Source organism: Hylaeus anthracinus, unplaced genomic scaffold, assembly GCF_026225885.1.
Source record: "Hylaeus anthracinus isolate JK02 unplaced genomic scaffold, UHH_iyHylAnth1.0_haploid 0, whole genome shotgun sequence".
In the NCBI taxonomy this organism is placed as follows: Eukaryota; Metazoa; Arthropoda; class Insecta; order Hymenoptera; family Colletidae; genus Hylaeus; species Hylaeus anthracinus.
The window spans coordinates 12,401,826-12,419,027 of NW_026533254.1; the positions used below are offsets into that span (position 1 = coordinate 12,401,826).

At 46.5% G+C, this 17,202-nt stretch overlaps 1 protein-coding gene across 1 annotated transcript in view; it reads left to right on the top strand.

Moving 5' to 3' along the window:
• The first annotated feature begins 336 nt into the window (after window positions 1-336).
• Window positions 337-17,202, top strand: part of LOC128892436 (homeotic protein empty spiracles-like) — a 17,044-nt gene continuing 178 nt past the window's right edge. The window contains exons 1-2 of the mRNA XM_054152867.1: window positions 337-1,985; window positions 15,944-16,116. Of these exons, the coding sequence (XP_054008842.1) occupies window positions 1,088-1,985; window positions 15,944-16,116 (1,071 nt within the window). The 5' untranslated portion in view covers window positions 337-1,087. The remainder of the gene's footprint in view (window positions 1,986-15,943; window positions 16,117-17,202) is intronic.

A 17,202-nucleotide genomic window follows, 5' to 3' on the forward strand; every position in this document is an offset into this window, starting at 1 on the left:
TAGCCGTCGGTGTGGCGGGGGTTGGGGGTCCAGACGTATTAATTAAACGACTCATTTTCATCGCACGACAAAAACGTGAGTTTAACGCCCATCGCCGACTAATGCGTCGCCCCACTGCAGCGCGAACGGTTACCTCGTGGAATCGAAGCGGAGAGGTCGGCTCCGATCCGCGGCAGTTTCTACCTCGAAGAACCGTCCAATAGCGTCAAGGTTGGTGCACGCCTAGCATCCTCGTTTGAAACGCTGCGGACCGCCTACTCGGAGTCGATTTTTGCCCCCTCCGTCGTCGAATGTTGCGCCAGGAGGGGATGGAAGCCAACTCCGGAACACCCCCACTACCGTCCAAGAGCGCCTCGTTTAGCCTGTAATTTGCTCAAACACCAGCAAGCTCTCGTGCCAGAAACATCCGTCAGAGCCGCGGAGCTCTGGCTTGTCGGAGTCTCGAGTACGCGCCAAACGGTCCTTGGGCTCCAGTTTCCGTCACGTTTTTCGTTTACCTTTTTTTTTTTCAATCTCGAGGAGCCTCTGCGTATTCGAGCAATCGCGTGACGCGCGGTGAACCTCGATGGAGAGACGCGGTCGCGCGGTGCCAGTGAGTGACGCGAGAATCGGCTGACTGTGTCGCGGTATCGCGTGGGTGACGACATCACCACGACGCTCGGGGATCATCGTGGACTTGGTGATCCCTAGGTGACAATTCCGCGCGAGCGAGGTGAACGATGAGTAGCGGTGATCGTAGTGCTGGGAACCGACTAGTGATCCAGAGATACGCGGCGAGATCGTTGGACATGGTGCTCTATCAGTAATCTCGAGAGGAGAGAAAGCTGATACGAGAATACGACACGACCGTGACGGTATCCGAGACCAGGAGTTATCAGTGTGTTCGAGAGTGAGTTCCGAGTGTTCGCGGGAGATAACCTCGGCGCGTCGAGGTCGGCCAGGCTACAGAGGTCTCGGTCCGTCGAAGTAGGCCTGCGTCTAGGTGGTCGCAGGGATGCGGCGGACTTGACTCGAGCCAACTGCGACAAGTCCGGTCCGTCCTGCCCAATTGGGAGAATCCGTGAGCCAAGCGTACGATAATCGTACGATGATGCCGCTCGCGCCGACGCCAATCGTTCCGGTGCCCTCGAAGCCGAAGATCGGCTTCAGCATCGACTCGATCGTCGGCGGCGGTGGACAGGGTCGCGAGGACCGATTGGACCGGCTGGAACGCGTCGAGATCGAGAGGGACGATGGGAGCCCGATGGACGTGGAAGGGTCCTCGTCGCCACGGAGTCGTCGGGTCACCGCGAGATCGCCGGGTGCTCATTCGGAGGGCTCCGACCGGCCCGTGTCGCGGAGCTCCTCCGTCGAGTCGTACCCCAACTCGCGGAGGACCCCCTCGCACCCTGGGAGCCTGCATCACCATCACGCGAACCATCACGGCCATCATCATCACCTGTCCGCCGCGACGCACTTGGACTTTGGTCGGACGACCGTCCACAGCCACAGCGGCGGGTCCACTCCCAACAACAGCCCGAGTCCGCCTCACAGGATATCCCACGGCGACTCTCCCGTCGGTGCCCATCCCCAGCCGCCGCCAGGAGTCGTCAGACCGAGTCCCAACTATCTAGCGCCGCCACCAGGTGCGGCCACCGCGGCCGCAGTCGCCGCCGAACAGTTGAAGTCCCTCTATGGGCTGCCTGGACACGGGCCCACCGGGCCCCAAACGGGCCAAAACGAGTATCACACCCAACAGTTGGCCCTGGCTGCGAATTTGGCCGCGGCCCAGCACTTCCAAGCGGCGAACCTCGCCGTGGCCCTTCAGGCGCACCACGGAGCGTCGCCGCATGGCCCGCCGCACGGACCCTATCCTCACGGCGGTGCAGCTCCAGGTGGACCTCATCCTCCGCCTCATCCTCATCAACCACCCAGAGACAGTTACCCGCTCTACCCATGGCTGCTCTCCAGGCACGGACGGATCTTCCCTCACAGATTTCCCGGAGGTACGTACCCGTTTTGTCTTAGAATCTAGGGGTCGAATGATTTGGGTCGAACGATTTGGGTCGCCCTGTGGGGAATCGATCGTATCTCTTCAGGGATCTGTGTTTCTCAGCGTCGTTAGGACGATGGATGAAAGCGTCCTCCGAGCGAGAGATTTTCACCGGGCGATTTAGGTACATGGGTGGAACAAAGTCTGTTGAACGAGTCGTCGCGAAAGGAGTATGAGAGATAAGGAGGCTTTGATAACGCGCGATGGGTGATTTAAGGTAGCCACTCGCGGTTGATACTATTGGGCGTTGAGTCGGAATGCGTTCGGTATCCTCGAGGCGGTAGGAGTAGTACGCTGGAATGTTACCTTAGTGTTTTGTTTACTCTAGTATTGTATATTGCTCAGAAGTTGGCGAGGCATCTACGAACTGAAGAGGAGGGAAGCAAGGGGATTACGCCGTGCGTAGTCCACATAAATAATCGTACCTTCTATGTCTATCGAAAAAGCTTGACTAAATTAAATAATAGTTTTAATATTACCAAGTGAATTTTTGATTAGAAATATGTATACGAATAAGCTTACAGATAGATGTACTTATATATATATATATATATATATATATATATATATATATATATATGTATATAAGTAAATTGTTAAGAAATAAATGTTTTTAAATTATAGAGCATGGAGCTCAAATATTTTCCCAGACGCATCGGACCCTTATATTTATATATACATCAACGTATTTATACAAACATACGCTTGGAAATATCGAACCTACCATTTAATTTAAACAAATTTCATCGATAGACATTGTGAGGTACGAATATTTATGGGACCGACTGTGTATCTACATCAATAGTTACTATTGATCTCTCGGTTTATCTCGATACGTTTCGTTAGCCGTCTTCGTTACGCGATAGCTTTGTAGGTGTAACGGATTCAGCCAATAACGAAAATTCGTGCGAGTAAAGGTATCGCCCTAGCCAATCCAACTGTCTCACCAACTTCTGAGCAACGAACTGTACTATTCTAGCAGCTCGACACAACTCGCGAGGGATGAAACAGACGATGGAGTTGCTTATCTTAAACAGTGAAGACGCTACACCGTAGAAAATATTCTTTCCAGCCATTACATCTCTCAGCTATTACGTCGCTTCCGAATATTATCGGTCCGATGACACCGATCGCCGTACGTTTTTCCCTCGACGGTAAATTCATTAACCGGCGAGTGTTCGAGCCCGCGAAGACTCGATAATATTGGCAGCATCGCTGAAAAACGACAGCAATTTATCCCGAGGCTTTCTCCCAAGATTTCTTCTCTCGATCCGAAGAAAGTCACGGGAGTAAAGACAACTACGGATTTTCTCCGGGAGGGGGTAGGGGGAATTCCACGAAGCAGCGATAAATTCGTTTCCAACTGGAAGTCGGTAATTGCCCGTTTTAACGAGGAGTCAGAAAAAGGCTCGGCGTATCCGCGACACGGGCGTCGATCAAAACATCAAGCCTAACTAGTCGCGGTGTGCGGATAATCGGGTTCGGTTCGTCAGTTTCAATGGGAGTTAATAAACCCCGCGTCGTCGATAGTTTTCTCGAGTCGGAACAGTCCGACCGGTTCTTTTCCGTGAGTAATTGTAACGCACACAACCGCGGTTTAACAGTTTATCGGGCGTTTCGCTGGTCTCTTCGGTAAACAGTAAGTGCAGTAAACAGTCGTGTGCATTGATCAAATTTCTTGTCGGGATCGGTAGTAGTTTCCGTCACCTAATGGAACCTACCTAACGGAAGCTATGTCTCCGGGTATCATTAGTCCGAATTCGGTCACGATTTTCTTACTCCGACCTGGGATATTTACAAAATACTGCGAACAGGAATTAAATCGTCACTTATCTCGTCGCCTATTTGATTTTGGCAAGCGGTACATGTTATTTTCTCATCTCGTGTGGTATCGATTCGGTCGACGATGTAAACAGCGACACCGTGGGACCACGATTCGAGCGGATAAGGCGAAGAACGCGCGCAATAATTACGTCCAGAGTTGGTAAATAAGAGAGTCTCGGAGTCCCCTGTAGTAAAGACGTTACGCAAAGATTTCGTAACGGCGGTTTTGTAACGTTGCGGTCCACGCTATCTCCTTATCACCCACGAGCGCTTCGGGCCTCCAAGCAAGCAAAACAACCGGCTCTTCCCCTCGTGGCGACGTAATTGATTCATTCGGTCGCGATAACCGTGCGTTCCGTCCAATTATGAATTATTCCGCGATAGGGCCTATCGTAATCCCTCGGACGAGCATTCTATCCAGTCATCGTCTTCGCGTGTTCTCAATGAAGGAAAAGAGCACGTCCGAAAGCTCCGAAAGCAGCGTCGAAACTGCTTTTACCTGCCGAAATAGAAAGTTCTAGTCCTCGACCATCTTTCCATTCGATTCTCAATTATTCTTAGAGGGAAGATGTAGACAATATCGAAAGTTGTGTAGGAGCCCGTCAAATAGCAATTTAATTCGATCGGGCATTGAAATTTTTATTTGTACACCGTGAAATACTTTTTCTGTAATACAAATTTCAATTTTTATCCGACGAGCAACGAAGGAAATGTCGATAAGAATAGGATTAGATAAGAATTTCGCCCATCGTCGATCGGAAGCAACGCGAAAGAATCTATTTATTTTAACGAATGAAATCACAGCTCCGTTTGATGCCTTCGTAACAGAAAATCAGTTCCTGTATACTTTGTCGAGGTAATTGCACAGAATCTACGCATGTTGGTTTTCAAGGATCGTTTAATAGCCCAGGTTCGGTCAGTTATCGTTTGGAGTGAATATCAATTAATCGGAGGACGTATAAATAACCAAGAAACACCACTGCGCGTTTACGAGCGTACTTCTTTCAATGAAAATGGTACTCCGGTCTAACAAAAGGACTGGTCGTGACGTTCTCTACTCCATTGCCCTGATGTAAGATACAAGTTTCATATCGCGAATACTTTTTAGACAAACACGAAAACATTGAGCTTTATCAGTTTGCCGAATGTTCCTAATCTGGCGATCAATTATCTAGTTATTTCGCCTCGTACAGTTTTATAGATAAGTGATGGCAGCATTCCGATATTAAGCAGCAATTTATTTTCAATAATTTATAGTACTCGAAAATTGTTGCACGATCGTACCTTCCATCTTAAACTGTGTCTGAGCAACGCTCGACTAGAATAATACCGATGGTACAACTCGAGAATAATATTTTTAACGCGACATTTGTACGTGCAAGAAATGAAGTTTCACTCGCGTTAAGGACTACGTGCTTCAAAATGAAATGCATCAAATATTCGACTCGCCGAGTCCCCTGATGTAGTACCCTAACGAGTAAAGATAAATCCGATGTTAAAATACGAAACTTCCGTTTCAAAAGAACGTCCAACGAGCACAACGTATAAAATCGTCCAAGCGTATATCGGTCGATAGTGCACATGTTGAAATAGTTTCTAGCGGATGGATCGTTTCCAAGCTGCGTTGATCTATCAAATTATATTTGGCGTCGCGATAAGCGGTAATGAAAAGAGCGATTAGGAGATAACGCGAGAATAGTGACGAGAAGTCGATGCTGGCTAGACGTTTCAGACAAAAAAAAAAAAAAAAACATGTTCGTAATTGACGATTATGACTCTGTTGTTGACTCCCGTCGTGGTTCGTTTAATTGGAGACATAATCGATAGGTTTGTTTGCACAGAGCGTACATCTTGCTACCGATGCGCACTCGGCGCTGAATCAAAGCTAATTAGTAATTACTCGTCAACTATTTATCCGTGCTCGCGTACCGCGAAAATGACAGTGTTCCGTAAGTTTGCATCTAGACTTCATTTCTTTTATCGCGAGCATAAAACGCGCGTCAAGGTGCACGTCTGTATAGGAGGCAACGCTTGATTCGTAATACTTCAAATTTAACGGCTTGTCGCTTCGTTCATCTGAGACTGCCAGTTACTTTTATCTGCGATCGCGACTCGATCATAAATCATTAATCGTAACTTGTAACGGCGCAGGTATTACCGATGGAATTCTGTTGCAGAGGATGCTCGTTTGTTTATTGACCGTAACTCGCAGTGTTTAGTGCACGCGCTGAATGAATTATTGCAGCGTTTTTCAAAAGTACTCGCGCATTCGTCGTACTCCGACTCGCTGTTAGTCTTACAAACGGCATGACTTATCGTCCCAACGTTTCCCAGCTCCCTTTTTTTTTGGTCGACTTTCAGACTCCTCGCGTGTGACGAATGAAGTGTCGCTGAATATCGTGCGACAGGTATTTCGAAACGAGCGTTTAGGGGAAAAACTAGGCGTGGCCGCGGGACTAGCGTAAATTTTGCAAAAACGTAGAACGTGCGATTCGAGCGGAGCCAATTTGTTTTATATTCGTAAAGAAATTTTTGTTCGCAATTTCCCGTTGCGATAGGTGTCGAATTTCCGATAAAAGACATCGATAACTCGACGTCGAGTGTCGTCCGTGCGAGATTTTCTCCCTTTTTCAGCATCCTTCGCACGGAATCCGTGATTTCAGCGTTACGCAACCGATAATCTCCATCGCGGGTAATTTACCACACCGAATCTCAGCCGTGTTATTACCGGTTCGCTCGCGTCAATTATCCATCGAGTGTCGTCCGCTGGCGTGCAATCAAGCCGGATCGAATTTTCGTCTTAATTATATTTCGTCCGTGATGCGCGGTCCTTTCCCGCGTCCGCGCGAGAATTAATAGCTCAATCGAGAAACCAGGGACCTCTTCGTGTTGGTTCGTCGATGCCTGGTTTTAGGAAACAAAGTTTTACAGTATCCACTGCGATCTCGATATTACGCACTCGTTAGATCCATGTAGGAATATTTTAAATAGGTAATTCCCTTTGCACTCGAGGCCTTTTCCGCTGGTATCTTTCAGCAACTCGAGATGTTTGCTTAGCATTCGATTGTCACGAAGAGCTTTAGATTGCTTAGCTTTAGATTGACTTCGACTTTTAGATCTCAAAATAAAATCTTCGCGAACGTGACTACAAAAATTGAATCTAAATAGGAATTTATTTTATTCTGCAAATATTATAACACGAACTTTACTTTCAATCTTTTTTACAGTCTCGCATATTGCTTGCATTTTTTAGTTTCTTGCACATTCGAATTTCCTGTAAATGCATAAAGATCGGCAGTTTAGTGATTACGTTCTAACTTCAAAACCATAACAAAATGGAGCTGCCTCCTTATTGGCAGCACACCCCCCAATTCTTTCTCCCTTGCTAATGTATCGTGTGCTGCGCGGACAGAACGTAAAGTCGATTAATCGCTCAATCGAAAAAGGAGGGCTCTGTTCCACCAGAAATTGGTTGTCTCGATCAGCGTGGCGGTGGTTCGCTTCCGTTTGGCCGTATGGAGCGCTGGCCCGTTTTCAGGATCGTTCGTTTCCGCGGGCACCACGACACCGCGATACCTAATCGGGCGGCAATCAGGCATCATGAGGCCGGCTCGGAGTTACTTACGAGGTCACTTCTGCGCGGCCTGGCAGCGGGAAACGAGAGAAAAGGCGAAACGTCTCGGGACGGAGAAGACAATTACCATAAATTTACCGCGATCGGCGCGTATACGGCGCAGCCACTCGCCACCCGGTAGAGAAACGCGTCGGGGAACTAGTTTCACCCCAGAAAAAGAATCGTCGCCATGTTTGCACGCCGTCTAACGCGCACCCCGCTCCCTCGATTGTTTCGACTTCTCGATTAGGGCTCCCATTATCCAGGAATTTGTATTATTTTCCTGTAACTCGAGCTCACCGCTAATTCCGATGCGGGTACCTCGGAGTCCGAGGCTCGGACACCCCGTATAGGCGAGGCAGGGTTTCCCTCGGAGAGTCGTTCTTTGGAAACTCTCGTCGAAGAATATCATAGTCCTCGGTTCCGATCAAACTTTTTAGCGCGACCGAGGATTATCGACGTTAACGTTTATTTTCTGAGAATATCAGGGGCTATTAGTATAATCTGACAAGGTCGGGTGAATCATACCGAGTCCGAATAAGTTCTCGTCGGTTTCCTTCTTTCCAATTTCGGGTCGATCTTCGTTTATCTCGTGCATCTCGTCAGATAGTCGAAGAGTCGTCGATATACACTTTTTAACTATCCTCGTGTTACATAGACGCGCGGCAGTGGCCGTGGGAGTAATTCCCGTGTAGAAATAGCCAACGAGGCCTGGAGACTTCAATGCCGCGCGCGATCAGCGACGGCCTAATGACTCTGAAAGATATACCTACACATTCGAAATAACCGTGAATATTTAATCAGCGAATGTTTGCGTAAAAATAAACATCACGGTACTAAATGAAACACCGATATTATATATGTAACAATGTAACATTAACTCGAAATCTGGAAGTAAGATAGTCTAGAATTAGATCTGGTCTTAGCGTGGGAATAATTACAGTGATTTCGAGATCTCTCTCTCCAGCTGCAATTACATAGTCGAAGCAATTGAAGAGAACGGGCCTGTTTAGCGAGAGAGCAGCAACGTTCGCGTATCGAATAATTAGCCATAATTCTCGCCATTCATTTCGTTACAAAGTATGACCGTCGATATTCTCGTCTCCTATTTGCCTTTATCAAGTATCAGGTTCCACGGAAGATTGGAAACCTCTCGTAGGCGTATACTCGCCGCCGAGACTATACATCTCGCGTCGCTATACACGAGTTGGCACGGAGTGATTCTTTTAACGACGTCTTCGAACGCCGAACGAACGGTTGCAATACTAATTGCCTCTAATACACGATTGCGCAAATGAAACGGACGCGATAGCGAATCGCGCCTCGGCCCGACGTCGACACTGTTTACGGGGAATTGATATTACGAAAGGGAATTACCTTTGCAGTTAAGTCACGAGCAATTACCATTAGCCGTTAGCCATTCCGAGTAATTACGCTTTTGTTAAGCGAAACTTGTCAGACGCGGAACGGCACGGTTCGCGATACGTTCGCGGGAAACGTTGCTATGGAAATGCTAATCTCGCAGGAAGTTGCGACCAGACGTTTCTGGGATAACTGAGCGTGGAATAGGGTGGACTGTCGGGCCGTAGGCGGGATTAGGTTTGGGTTGGAAAATATTGGAAACGGCACAGTGAAGAAATCGTGGAATAGGATCTCGTGCAAGAGAATTTTATTGAAAACAGAAAAGCTCTATAAATTCAAAATCAAGGCGATTTGCAGAAATCTTGTCGAGGCGATTGGCGTGTGGTTCCGTGTAAAAAGAAATACGTGCTCGCATAAATGGACAGTTTAGCGACGTCGACCAGAGTGAAACTCGAGTAGAAAGCGAGGTGACGGCGCAGGCGTTTGATTGCCATCATCGAAAACTCGTGGACGAGCACAATAGGCGACTTAATCAGCATTATTAAAGCGCCGTTTACCCTTGTGACGTTCTCACCGTGGGGCGTCTATCGTCGACAATGGCCCTCGGTAGCTCCACGTCATTTTTTTAAGCGGCACCGTCGATTCCACGGGTCCTCCGTGTTTCCTCTTCATTTTTTCCCCTTTGCCACCCCAATTTTTTCTCTCTCTTATTTTTTTTTTTTTTCTTTCTACGGTTCGACTCGTCGCGCGAAAAAGACTCCGTCGGCGATCTCGTTCGCTGACAATGACGCGCCATTTTTTTCACTTGTTCCATTGTGAATCCGATTGACGTCTTCATTGAGCGAATCGTCACACTCGATCGCTGCTCGATCGTCGCTCCCCGCGATCAATAGGATCGCGGGCGATGTTTAAATCGAACGGTCCGATCCGATGATCTTTTAAACACTTTTCTCTGTTCGGCGTTGTTGTCGTTTCGTCGAGTACTTCTGCCTTTTGTGCGGTCGACGAGCTTTTAATGGATTATTAAAGCGATAGAGAGTGTTTTGCCTGTTCGGAGCCCGAGCCATTGTTCGTTTTCGATGGGTCATCGTTCCTCTTGGCGTAATGAGGCTCTGTTAGGCAATTTCTTTGAGAATTCAGACGTGATCGATGTTGAACTATTGCGGTGGATATAGTAATTGGTGAGAGAGTCGACGCTACGAGCTTTTGTCTTTAATCGGAGCGCGGGGACATCTGCTATTGGCTACCAGCATCCCCTATCGCGCATCGAATTTAAATTAGTGCAGCAACGCTATTGTTAATGTTGCTCTTTACAGGAAATTAGATCGAGGTCTTCGTCGTAATTAATTATTAGTCGATGTCTTTTTTATGACGATTGATGTATTTATTTTCTTAAAAGAAGGAGAAAGATCATTTCTATCCTTGGCGTCTCGCAATATACGTTTCTCTTTTAAAAAAATATTAGGAGATCGACACCTCGTACCAAACTTGAGAATATAACGATTTTCAAAAGTATCCACCATTGATACTTTCCATTTAAATAAAATTCTACATGGCTTCTCATAATATACGTTCCTCTTTTCAAAACATTTTAGAAGATCGACACCTCGTACCAAACTTGGCAATATAACGATTTTCAAAATACCCACCATTGATACTTCCCATTTCAATAAAATTCTACTAGACCTCAGAGTGAGCCTCTGATGGAATACTTTGCGTAGCAATTAGAAGCGACTATCGGTCGCGACTCGTATGCAAATCGCGCTCGTTTTCTAATTCCGCGGCGCGTTGAGAAATCGTCGACGGTATCTGAAACTGCGACTTCGTCGATGATTCGGTTGGCCGTGTAATTAAATAGCGATCGATGTTACCGCGGGTCGTCGTTATTGTGCGCACGGAGGCAACCGGTTTCGGTCGATCGCGGGAAATCATTAATCGACGGTGAAAAAAGTCATGGAACGAGCAATTACTAAAATCCGCGGAGCTAGAATTTTCCCAAGGCGACCGCGCCAATCAGGGGCGGATCAACCGCGAGACTAATGAAGCCTTGGGGACCTCAGAGATCCATATACTATTTGCCTCCCATAAAACATCACAGGAAAGGCGAAGCAATTAGCTTCGGGTCTTCGTAATTTCAAATCCGACACTGGTTCCGATTGGTAGATTCACCTGCGCGCGCGGTGATTAATCGTTGTCGCAACCTGTTTCTATTCGGATGCTAATTCCGCTGTTAGAAGGCTCGAAGATTCCTACGGGTCGTTGAGTATCCGTGGCAGCTAGACGAGCAACTCTTGGACACTGAATATCACTCGACGATTGAAATTACTAACAAAGTTCATTAATTTTCTATTTAATCGAGGCACAAGGAACACCTACGCTAAAATATCAGATGCTAATTCTGCTTACGCTAGGCTTGAAGGTTCCTATGGAGCAACTTTTAGATAGTTTAATATCATTGAAAGTAATTGAAACTACCAACTAAATCCGTTCATTTTCCATTTAACACGTTGATCGCCACATCGCTCATATATGGACGACAGTCCATTACACCGAAGAACCAAAAATATTAATTCTGAGTCAAGTGTCAAAGAAAATGAACTTAAACGAAATACTTGACTTTCGATGAATTTACAAGAATAAATATCACAATAAATGTTTGATTATGCAACTTCCTAATAGCCTGTAACCGAAATTTAATCACAGTAGAAATTTTCAAAATGAAACGCACCTGGTCCACCTTCTTCATCTTGGCGAACTCTTCTGTCTTAACTCGAGGTACACTATTCGGAGCTCCGAGTAGAGCTTCCCAATGCTTTTGAACCGCGACGTCACCGAGAAACTGTGTTTCACTGGCTTCGAGGCGCACGCTGCGAATCGTGGCGAGTAGCAACTATCCTGATTCAGATGGTAATTCCGTGGCATTGTTCGGCCGCGTGTTACGCATCTGGAAAGTTTCAATAGACTGCCGTCCGAGTCGGTGAAAACGCGTTAGCGATAACTTAACCGACACGCCGCTGGTTTTTTGTGTTCCCTTGTCATGTATTTGGCCGGCAGTGGTCGATTGTTGTCGCGTATTTGCATAATTACGAAGGCGGCTGGGTAATATACGACGCTCGATTTGCATACTTAATTCCGTAATTGGCGCTTCTTAATTGTTTAGTCGACTGCGTAATTCACTCGGGGGGGCCCGTGGTTCGATATTTCCTCGAGGACGAGCAACGTTAACGGTCGACGACGATACGATTATACTCGAAATAATCGACGTCTAATAGGCGGTTTGGTTACCTTGCGTTTCGTTTTATTGTTAAAAAATCATCGGGGCAAACGGTATCTGGAATAATTCCGCACGTGAAATTCAATCTGAGGAACTGGTCAACGTCGAGGTTTCGATACGTTCTTACGAATCTTTTCGTTCGATCGACGATCGTAAACAGAGGAAACCAGTTGCGGTCGACTAATTCGATTAAATTCCCCATAAGTTTGTTTCGTCGTTAAGGGCCATTAACGACTCCTAACGGTAATGAGCCGTCGTTGATCTACATATTGAAAAATAATCCAAGCTTTCGAGCGTATATCGCTCGGTAATTTGCATTTCTGGTCACGTTGCGTCCAGCCCGTTTATAGACGCGTTTTCGAACAATTAAAAACGCATTAGCGTCGGGGTCGACGGCACCCTGACGACGGCGATTTCACGTTGACGCGGAGAAACGCCGAATGGAGGTGAGTCGGAGGGAATCGGCGGGGATATAATTTGATATGTTCGCGATTTGGTCTTATTTTTGAGTAATTTCGAGTCGCTCAGGGCGGCTTGGCAGCGAGCACAGGCTTCGCGTAATTACAGGCCGTCTAGCTCTCGTAGCTCCCTTCTCCTGGGCTCGTCCTTCCTCTCCTGGCAGCCAGGACGAGTCCGAAGGGCCGTGAGCGACGTCTAGGAAGCGCCTAGAGATTCGCTAACGACGCGATTTCGCGTGAGAGGGCGAGGATGCCCGATGGGAGGGAAATGATAGTGGTAAATAAAGAACGGGGAGGTTAAGTGGAGGGTTAAGGGAAAAATAAAATTGCAGTTGGGTGTCCTGCCGCCGCGAAGAGGGAAAGCTACGGGGAAGGAAATTATTAAGGGGCGGCGACGCGAACGGACTCGGGGAAAAGGAAAGGAGCGGGTATTTAGAATGAAGAGGGCGTTGAAGAAGAAACGAATAATCGAAGAGTAGTCAGTCTGAATAGGAAGGCTCGACGACTAGAAATCTACAGGTTTCGCGTGGAACTTTGACGAGAAACTCGTGTTGAATGCAGGCTGACTCGAAAGGGGTTGGACGTTGTTGGTACACTTGTCTTTCATGAGATATCACTATCATTCGTGCTTTAATAATTGCGAATAGTGTCAGGTTCTTTCCGATATTTACGAGTATCTTCTGCGATACTCCACTAACTTGGGAATTCATTTTCTTTGCATCGTTAAGAAAAGAATTTTCGCCAATTGAATTTACTCGATGATAAAATTTACTCTCGTGTATTTATTTCTGAACTTTACCAAACTAAACTAGCTCGCTCGTGACATTATGTTACGCCAACAAAACGTTTCCTGGCTGAGAACTGTACTCTACACAGTAGAGCGAAATTACCGCCTGTCGCGCACGGGAAGTATTAAAATTTTATCAGAACGGTCTTCGAGGAAAGTTGAAACTCGCAAAAGCGGCAATTTTCTTATAATTATGCTAATAGCGTTGAAATGGCGAGATGTTTGGTAATATCGTCTATAGCCACACTCGCGTCACATTTATTGATTTCACTGAACAACCATCGAGACAAATTTTTATTCGTTCAACGTGAAATATAAATTCTTTGTGCGAGTTTTATTCGAGCTCTCCTCTGCGAACCTTCCGCCATTTTTTCCGGGCTCGGTTGATTCCTATCAGGTGTCGGTCTCGACGTCTAATTAATTATTGAATCGCTGCAATTGTTCGCAGACGGTATGCGTCGCCATGCGCGACAGATGCGCGTTCGGGCGGCCAAGTCATTGTTTCTATTCGCGTCGGTCGGCGTAGAAAACCACTGGTTTTCGCGCAACAACGACGCTAATGATCCTGCAGATCGTATCAAATAATACCTACAATTAATAATACATTATTGCGTCGTAATTCGCGGTGATTCGAAGCGACCCAGCAGAGACGGCGCTAGATAATTTATAAAATATGGTAATATTCGAGCCGAGGCAGACGTTTCTCGCAACTAATTACTCGGATCTTTAGTTTCAAAGGGTTCGCACGGAATTACCTGGAAATTAAGTCTGAAATAATTTCGAAATAAATGAAGCCGAGTCTTTGGTCTAAAACCTACAACAGGACCTGGACGAAGCATTTCGTTTCACGTAGGAAATCGCGTAGGAGAAATTTTCTGCAGGAATTTAGGATATTTAGTATTAAATTCAATGATATTCTTACATAAATATCGATTTCATCGCGAAATACTTAATCCCACGATTCTCGCGATTAAAAGGTGTTAGGTAAACAAGCGTTACTCATTCCTGTAAAAGCTTCGAAACATAAGGTATTCGAAGCGCGTAATCGACGGTCAATTCGAATAGAAAACGGAAATAAAATCGAGGGAACGATCGATCCTTCGGCGAGGTGACAAGCGAGATCGACGTTTAATCGTGATCGAGGCATAGTTTACGATGCAGCCAAGGCAGCCAGATCCATCAAGGATGTGACTTACGCTCCGTCGCAATCGTAAGAATGCTCGCACGTGGAAACGCATCTTGTTTAACGTTAAACCTATCACGAGTGGTCAATTAACCGTCGAAACGTTGTTTCATAGGGGCGAATTTATTTACGAAGAGAATTAGAGACTACTCGAAGCTTTAATATTATCGCGAAATTGTTTCGAATAAGCTTGCAATCGTTGGTAAATGAAAATAAAAGGACAGGTAGCCAGGTGAAGAAGCGAAACGCGTCATAAATATCACGATTAACTCCGTTTGCGTTAAATTAATATTCTTTTCTCCTATCGAAATACAACGCGAGCATAACAGCGAGCAGCGGAACGTGACAGGGAAATTTCAAATTCAATTCGGATTCGCAGCGTTGCTCGGTAGCCAGCGATCCAGCGGCCGTGGATCGAGCGATTTATCGTGGCGAGCTTTCCGGGCAAAGTATCCCGGCTGACTTCCGGCAGACGGAGGTATCGGTCGATCGACATGACTCTTTCGAGGTAGAATACTCAATTACCAACCCGGCCAGACTTCTAGGTAACCACCACCTCGTGCGGCTCGTTTTTTCCTCGTTTATGCATACCGACCGCCTCGCGAGCGAATCAGGCTTGCGTGTCGTTATTCACCCTCGTGACGACGCGCGGACAGGATCGACGATGACGTCGTTTAAAAATTAATTAAACCGTAATGAATTATCCGCGAGCATCGCGTTATCTGCTCCCATCTCTGTCCTGACCGGAAAAATTACCCGATCTGGAATTTGATGAACGCACTCGACGATCGATGTTCACCTGTTCAGTTCCGCGCGCTTTCGACTCCTTGTTCGATCGCGTGCTGCCCGATCAAAATTAAGACCGATCGCACACGGTGGAACCGATTTGAAATTAGTGTTGCGAACCGTTTGCGCTCTTTGTTTTACCTATCGAAGAATTGGATCCACGGTCGCATGCAACTATACTGTATACTGCAACTAGACTGTATTATGCTTCAAATTAATTCTGTTGATTATTTAATCCGAGTAAGAAACTTTTCTGTAATTCTAAAGTCCGGAGATGGAACATTCAATTATTACAACGCTGTAAGCATGTAAGTTTTACACTGCCTTTGGCTAACTATATTATAGTTGAACAAAATTTTATTTCTTAGTTTTCGTCTTAATATTAATAAAAAAAAAAAAAACTAGTTTCAGAGTGATTTAAAACTGATCGATTGCGCCGTGTGCGATCGGCCTAATTCGAACTACTGTTAACTGCTTCATTAATATATATATATACGATAATGCTTGTGCCAAAACTAGAAGTTTTTAGTAACAGGAAGGGACTCTAAACAGACTTTGTTCCAAATGTTAATTTCTGTGCTGAGATCGAGTCTTTTTTAATAACATTGCTCGCGTTTGTTGCAGGCCCAGACATACCAGGGTTCCTCCTGCAGCCGTTCAGGAAACCGAAGAGAATAAGGACAGCCTTCAGTCCCAGCCAATTGCTGAAGCTCGAGCACGCATTTGAGAAAAATCACTACGTGGTCGGCGCTGAAAGGAAGCAGCTGGCGCAGGCGCTCTCGCTGACGGAAACACAGGTACGTTTCACTCTCTGGTAATCGAACCTCGACCAGTAAACCTACCTTCCTCACTCGAAAATTGATAAAGCTTCCATCTTCCAACTAGAAGCTTGGCATTCTCTCCCACCTGGTAAATAAGCAATCAAAGCAAGCCTCGATTTTCAGTTTCATTTTTACGTTATTAACCCTTTGCACTAGAGAGGTGACTCTCAGTCACCGCTAGGTTTTCTTTAGGTTTCATTTCTTTGGAACTCGAAGTGTCAATAAAATGATTGTCGTTGAGGGAAAGGTGACCCGATTCTCAAATCTCAAATTGAGGATCTCATTTTCGAAGTGAATCTAAGCTTAGCATTCGCGACAATAGAATGCTAAGAAAGCCTCGAGCGCAAAGGGTGAAGGCCTTCTTTTCTGGTATCTACCAGCAACGTTAGATGCTTTCTTGGCATACCATTGCCACGAGTGCTAAGCTTACAAAGATATAGCTTGATCCGTGATCGCAAACTAATGTTAAATTTGAGAATTAGATCCCCCTTCTCTCACCGACGATCATTTTATCGACACTTTGAATCCCCAAAAAAGTGTAACCTACGCAAGCATTATTGCTGGTTGATTTACTGCCTCGAACCTAGCGGCGATCGAGAGTCGTCTCTCGAGTCGCTGAATCGCGTCAAGATGCGAGCGATAGTCACCTCTGGAAAGGGTTAACAACCAAAATCCCAACAGCCATTTTGGGAAAGTTTTGTCCGTGATATTCTGGATCTGGTCGGGAGAGTTTCCTGTCTCGGGGAGCGCGGTAGCCTTCGTTCGTTGGTTAATGGCGCGTTCTCGGCGACCCAGGGATCGCGAGAGGGCCGAATAACGAGGGGATTGATATGCTAATACCCACGATCGAGGGGTGGCGAGGAGGGTTTCGGTGGTGCGCGATATCCCATCACGCATACACACGCCACATGAGCGCGTGTGCGCGCGGGAGGTGCGTGCTGGACGCTCCAGATGCATTACGTGCATATATCACACGCGTCGCGTTACGTATTCTATGGGCGTAACGCGCTCCAAAAATGGGAGAGAGAGAAAGAGAGTGAGAGATATGGGAGGGGGGGGGGG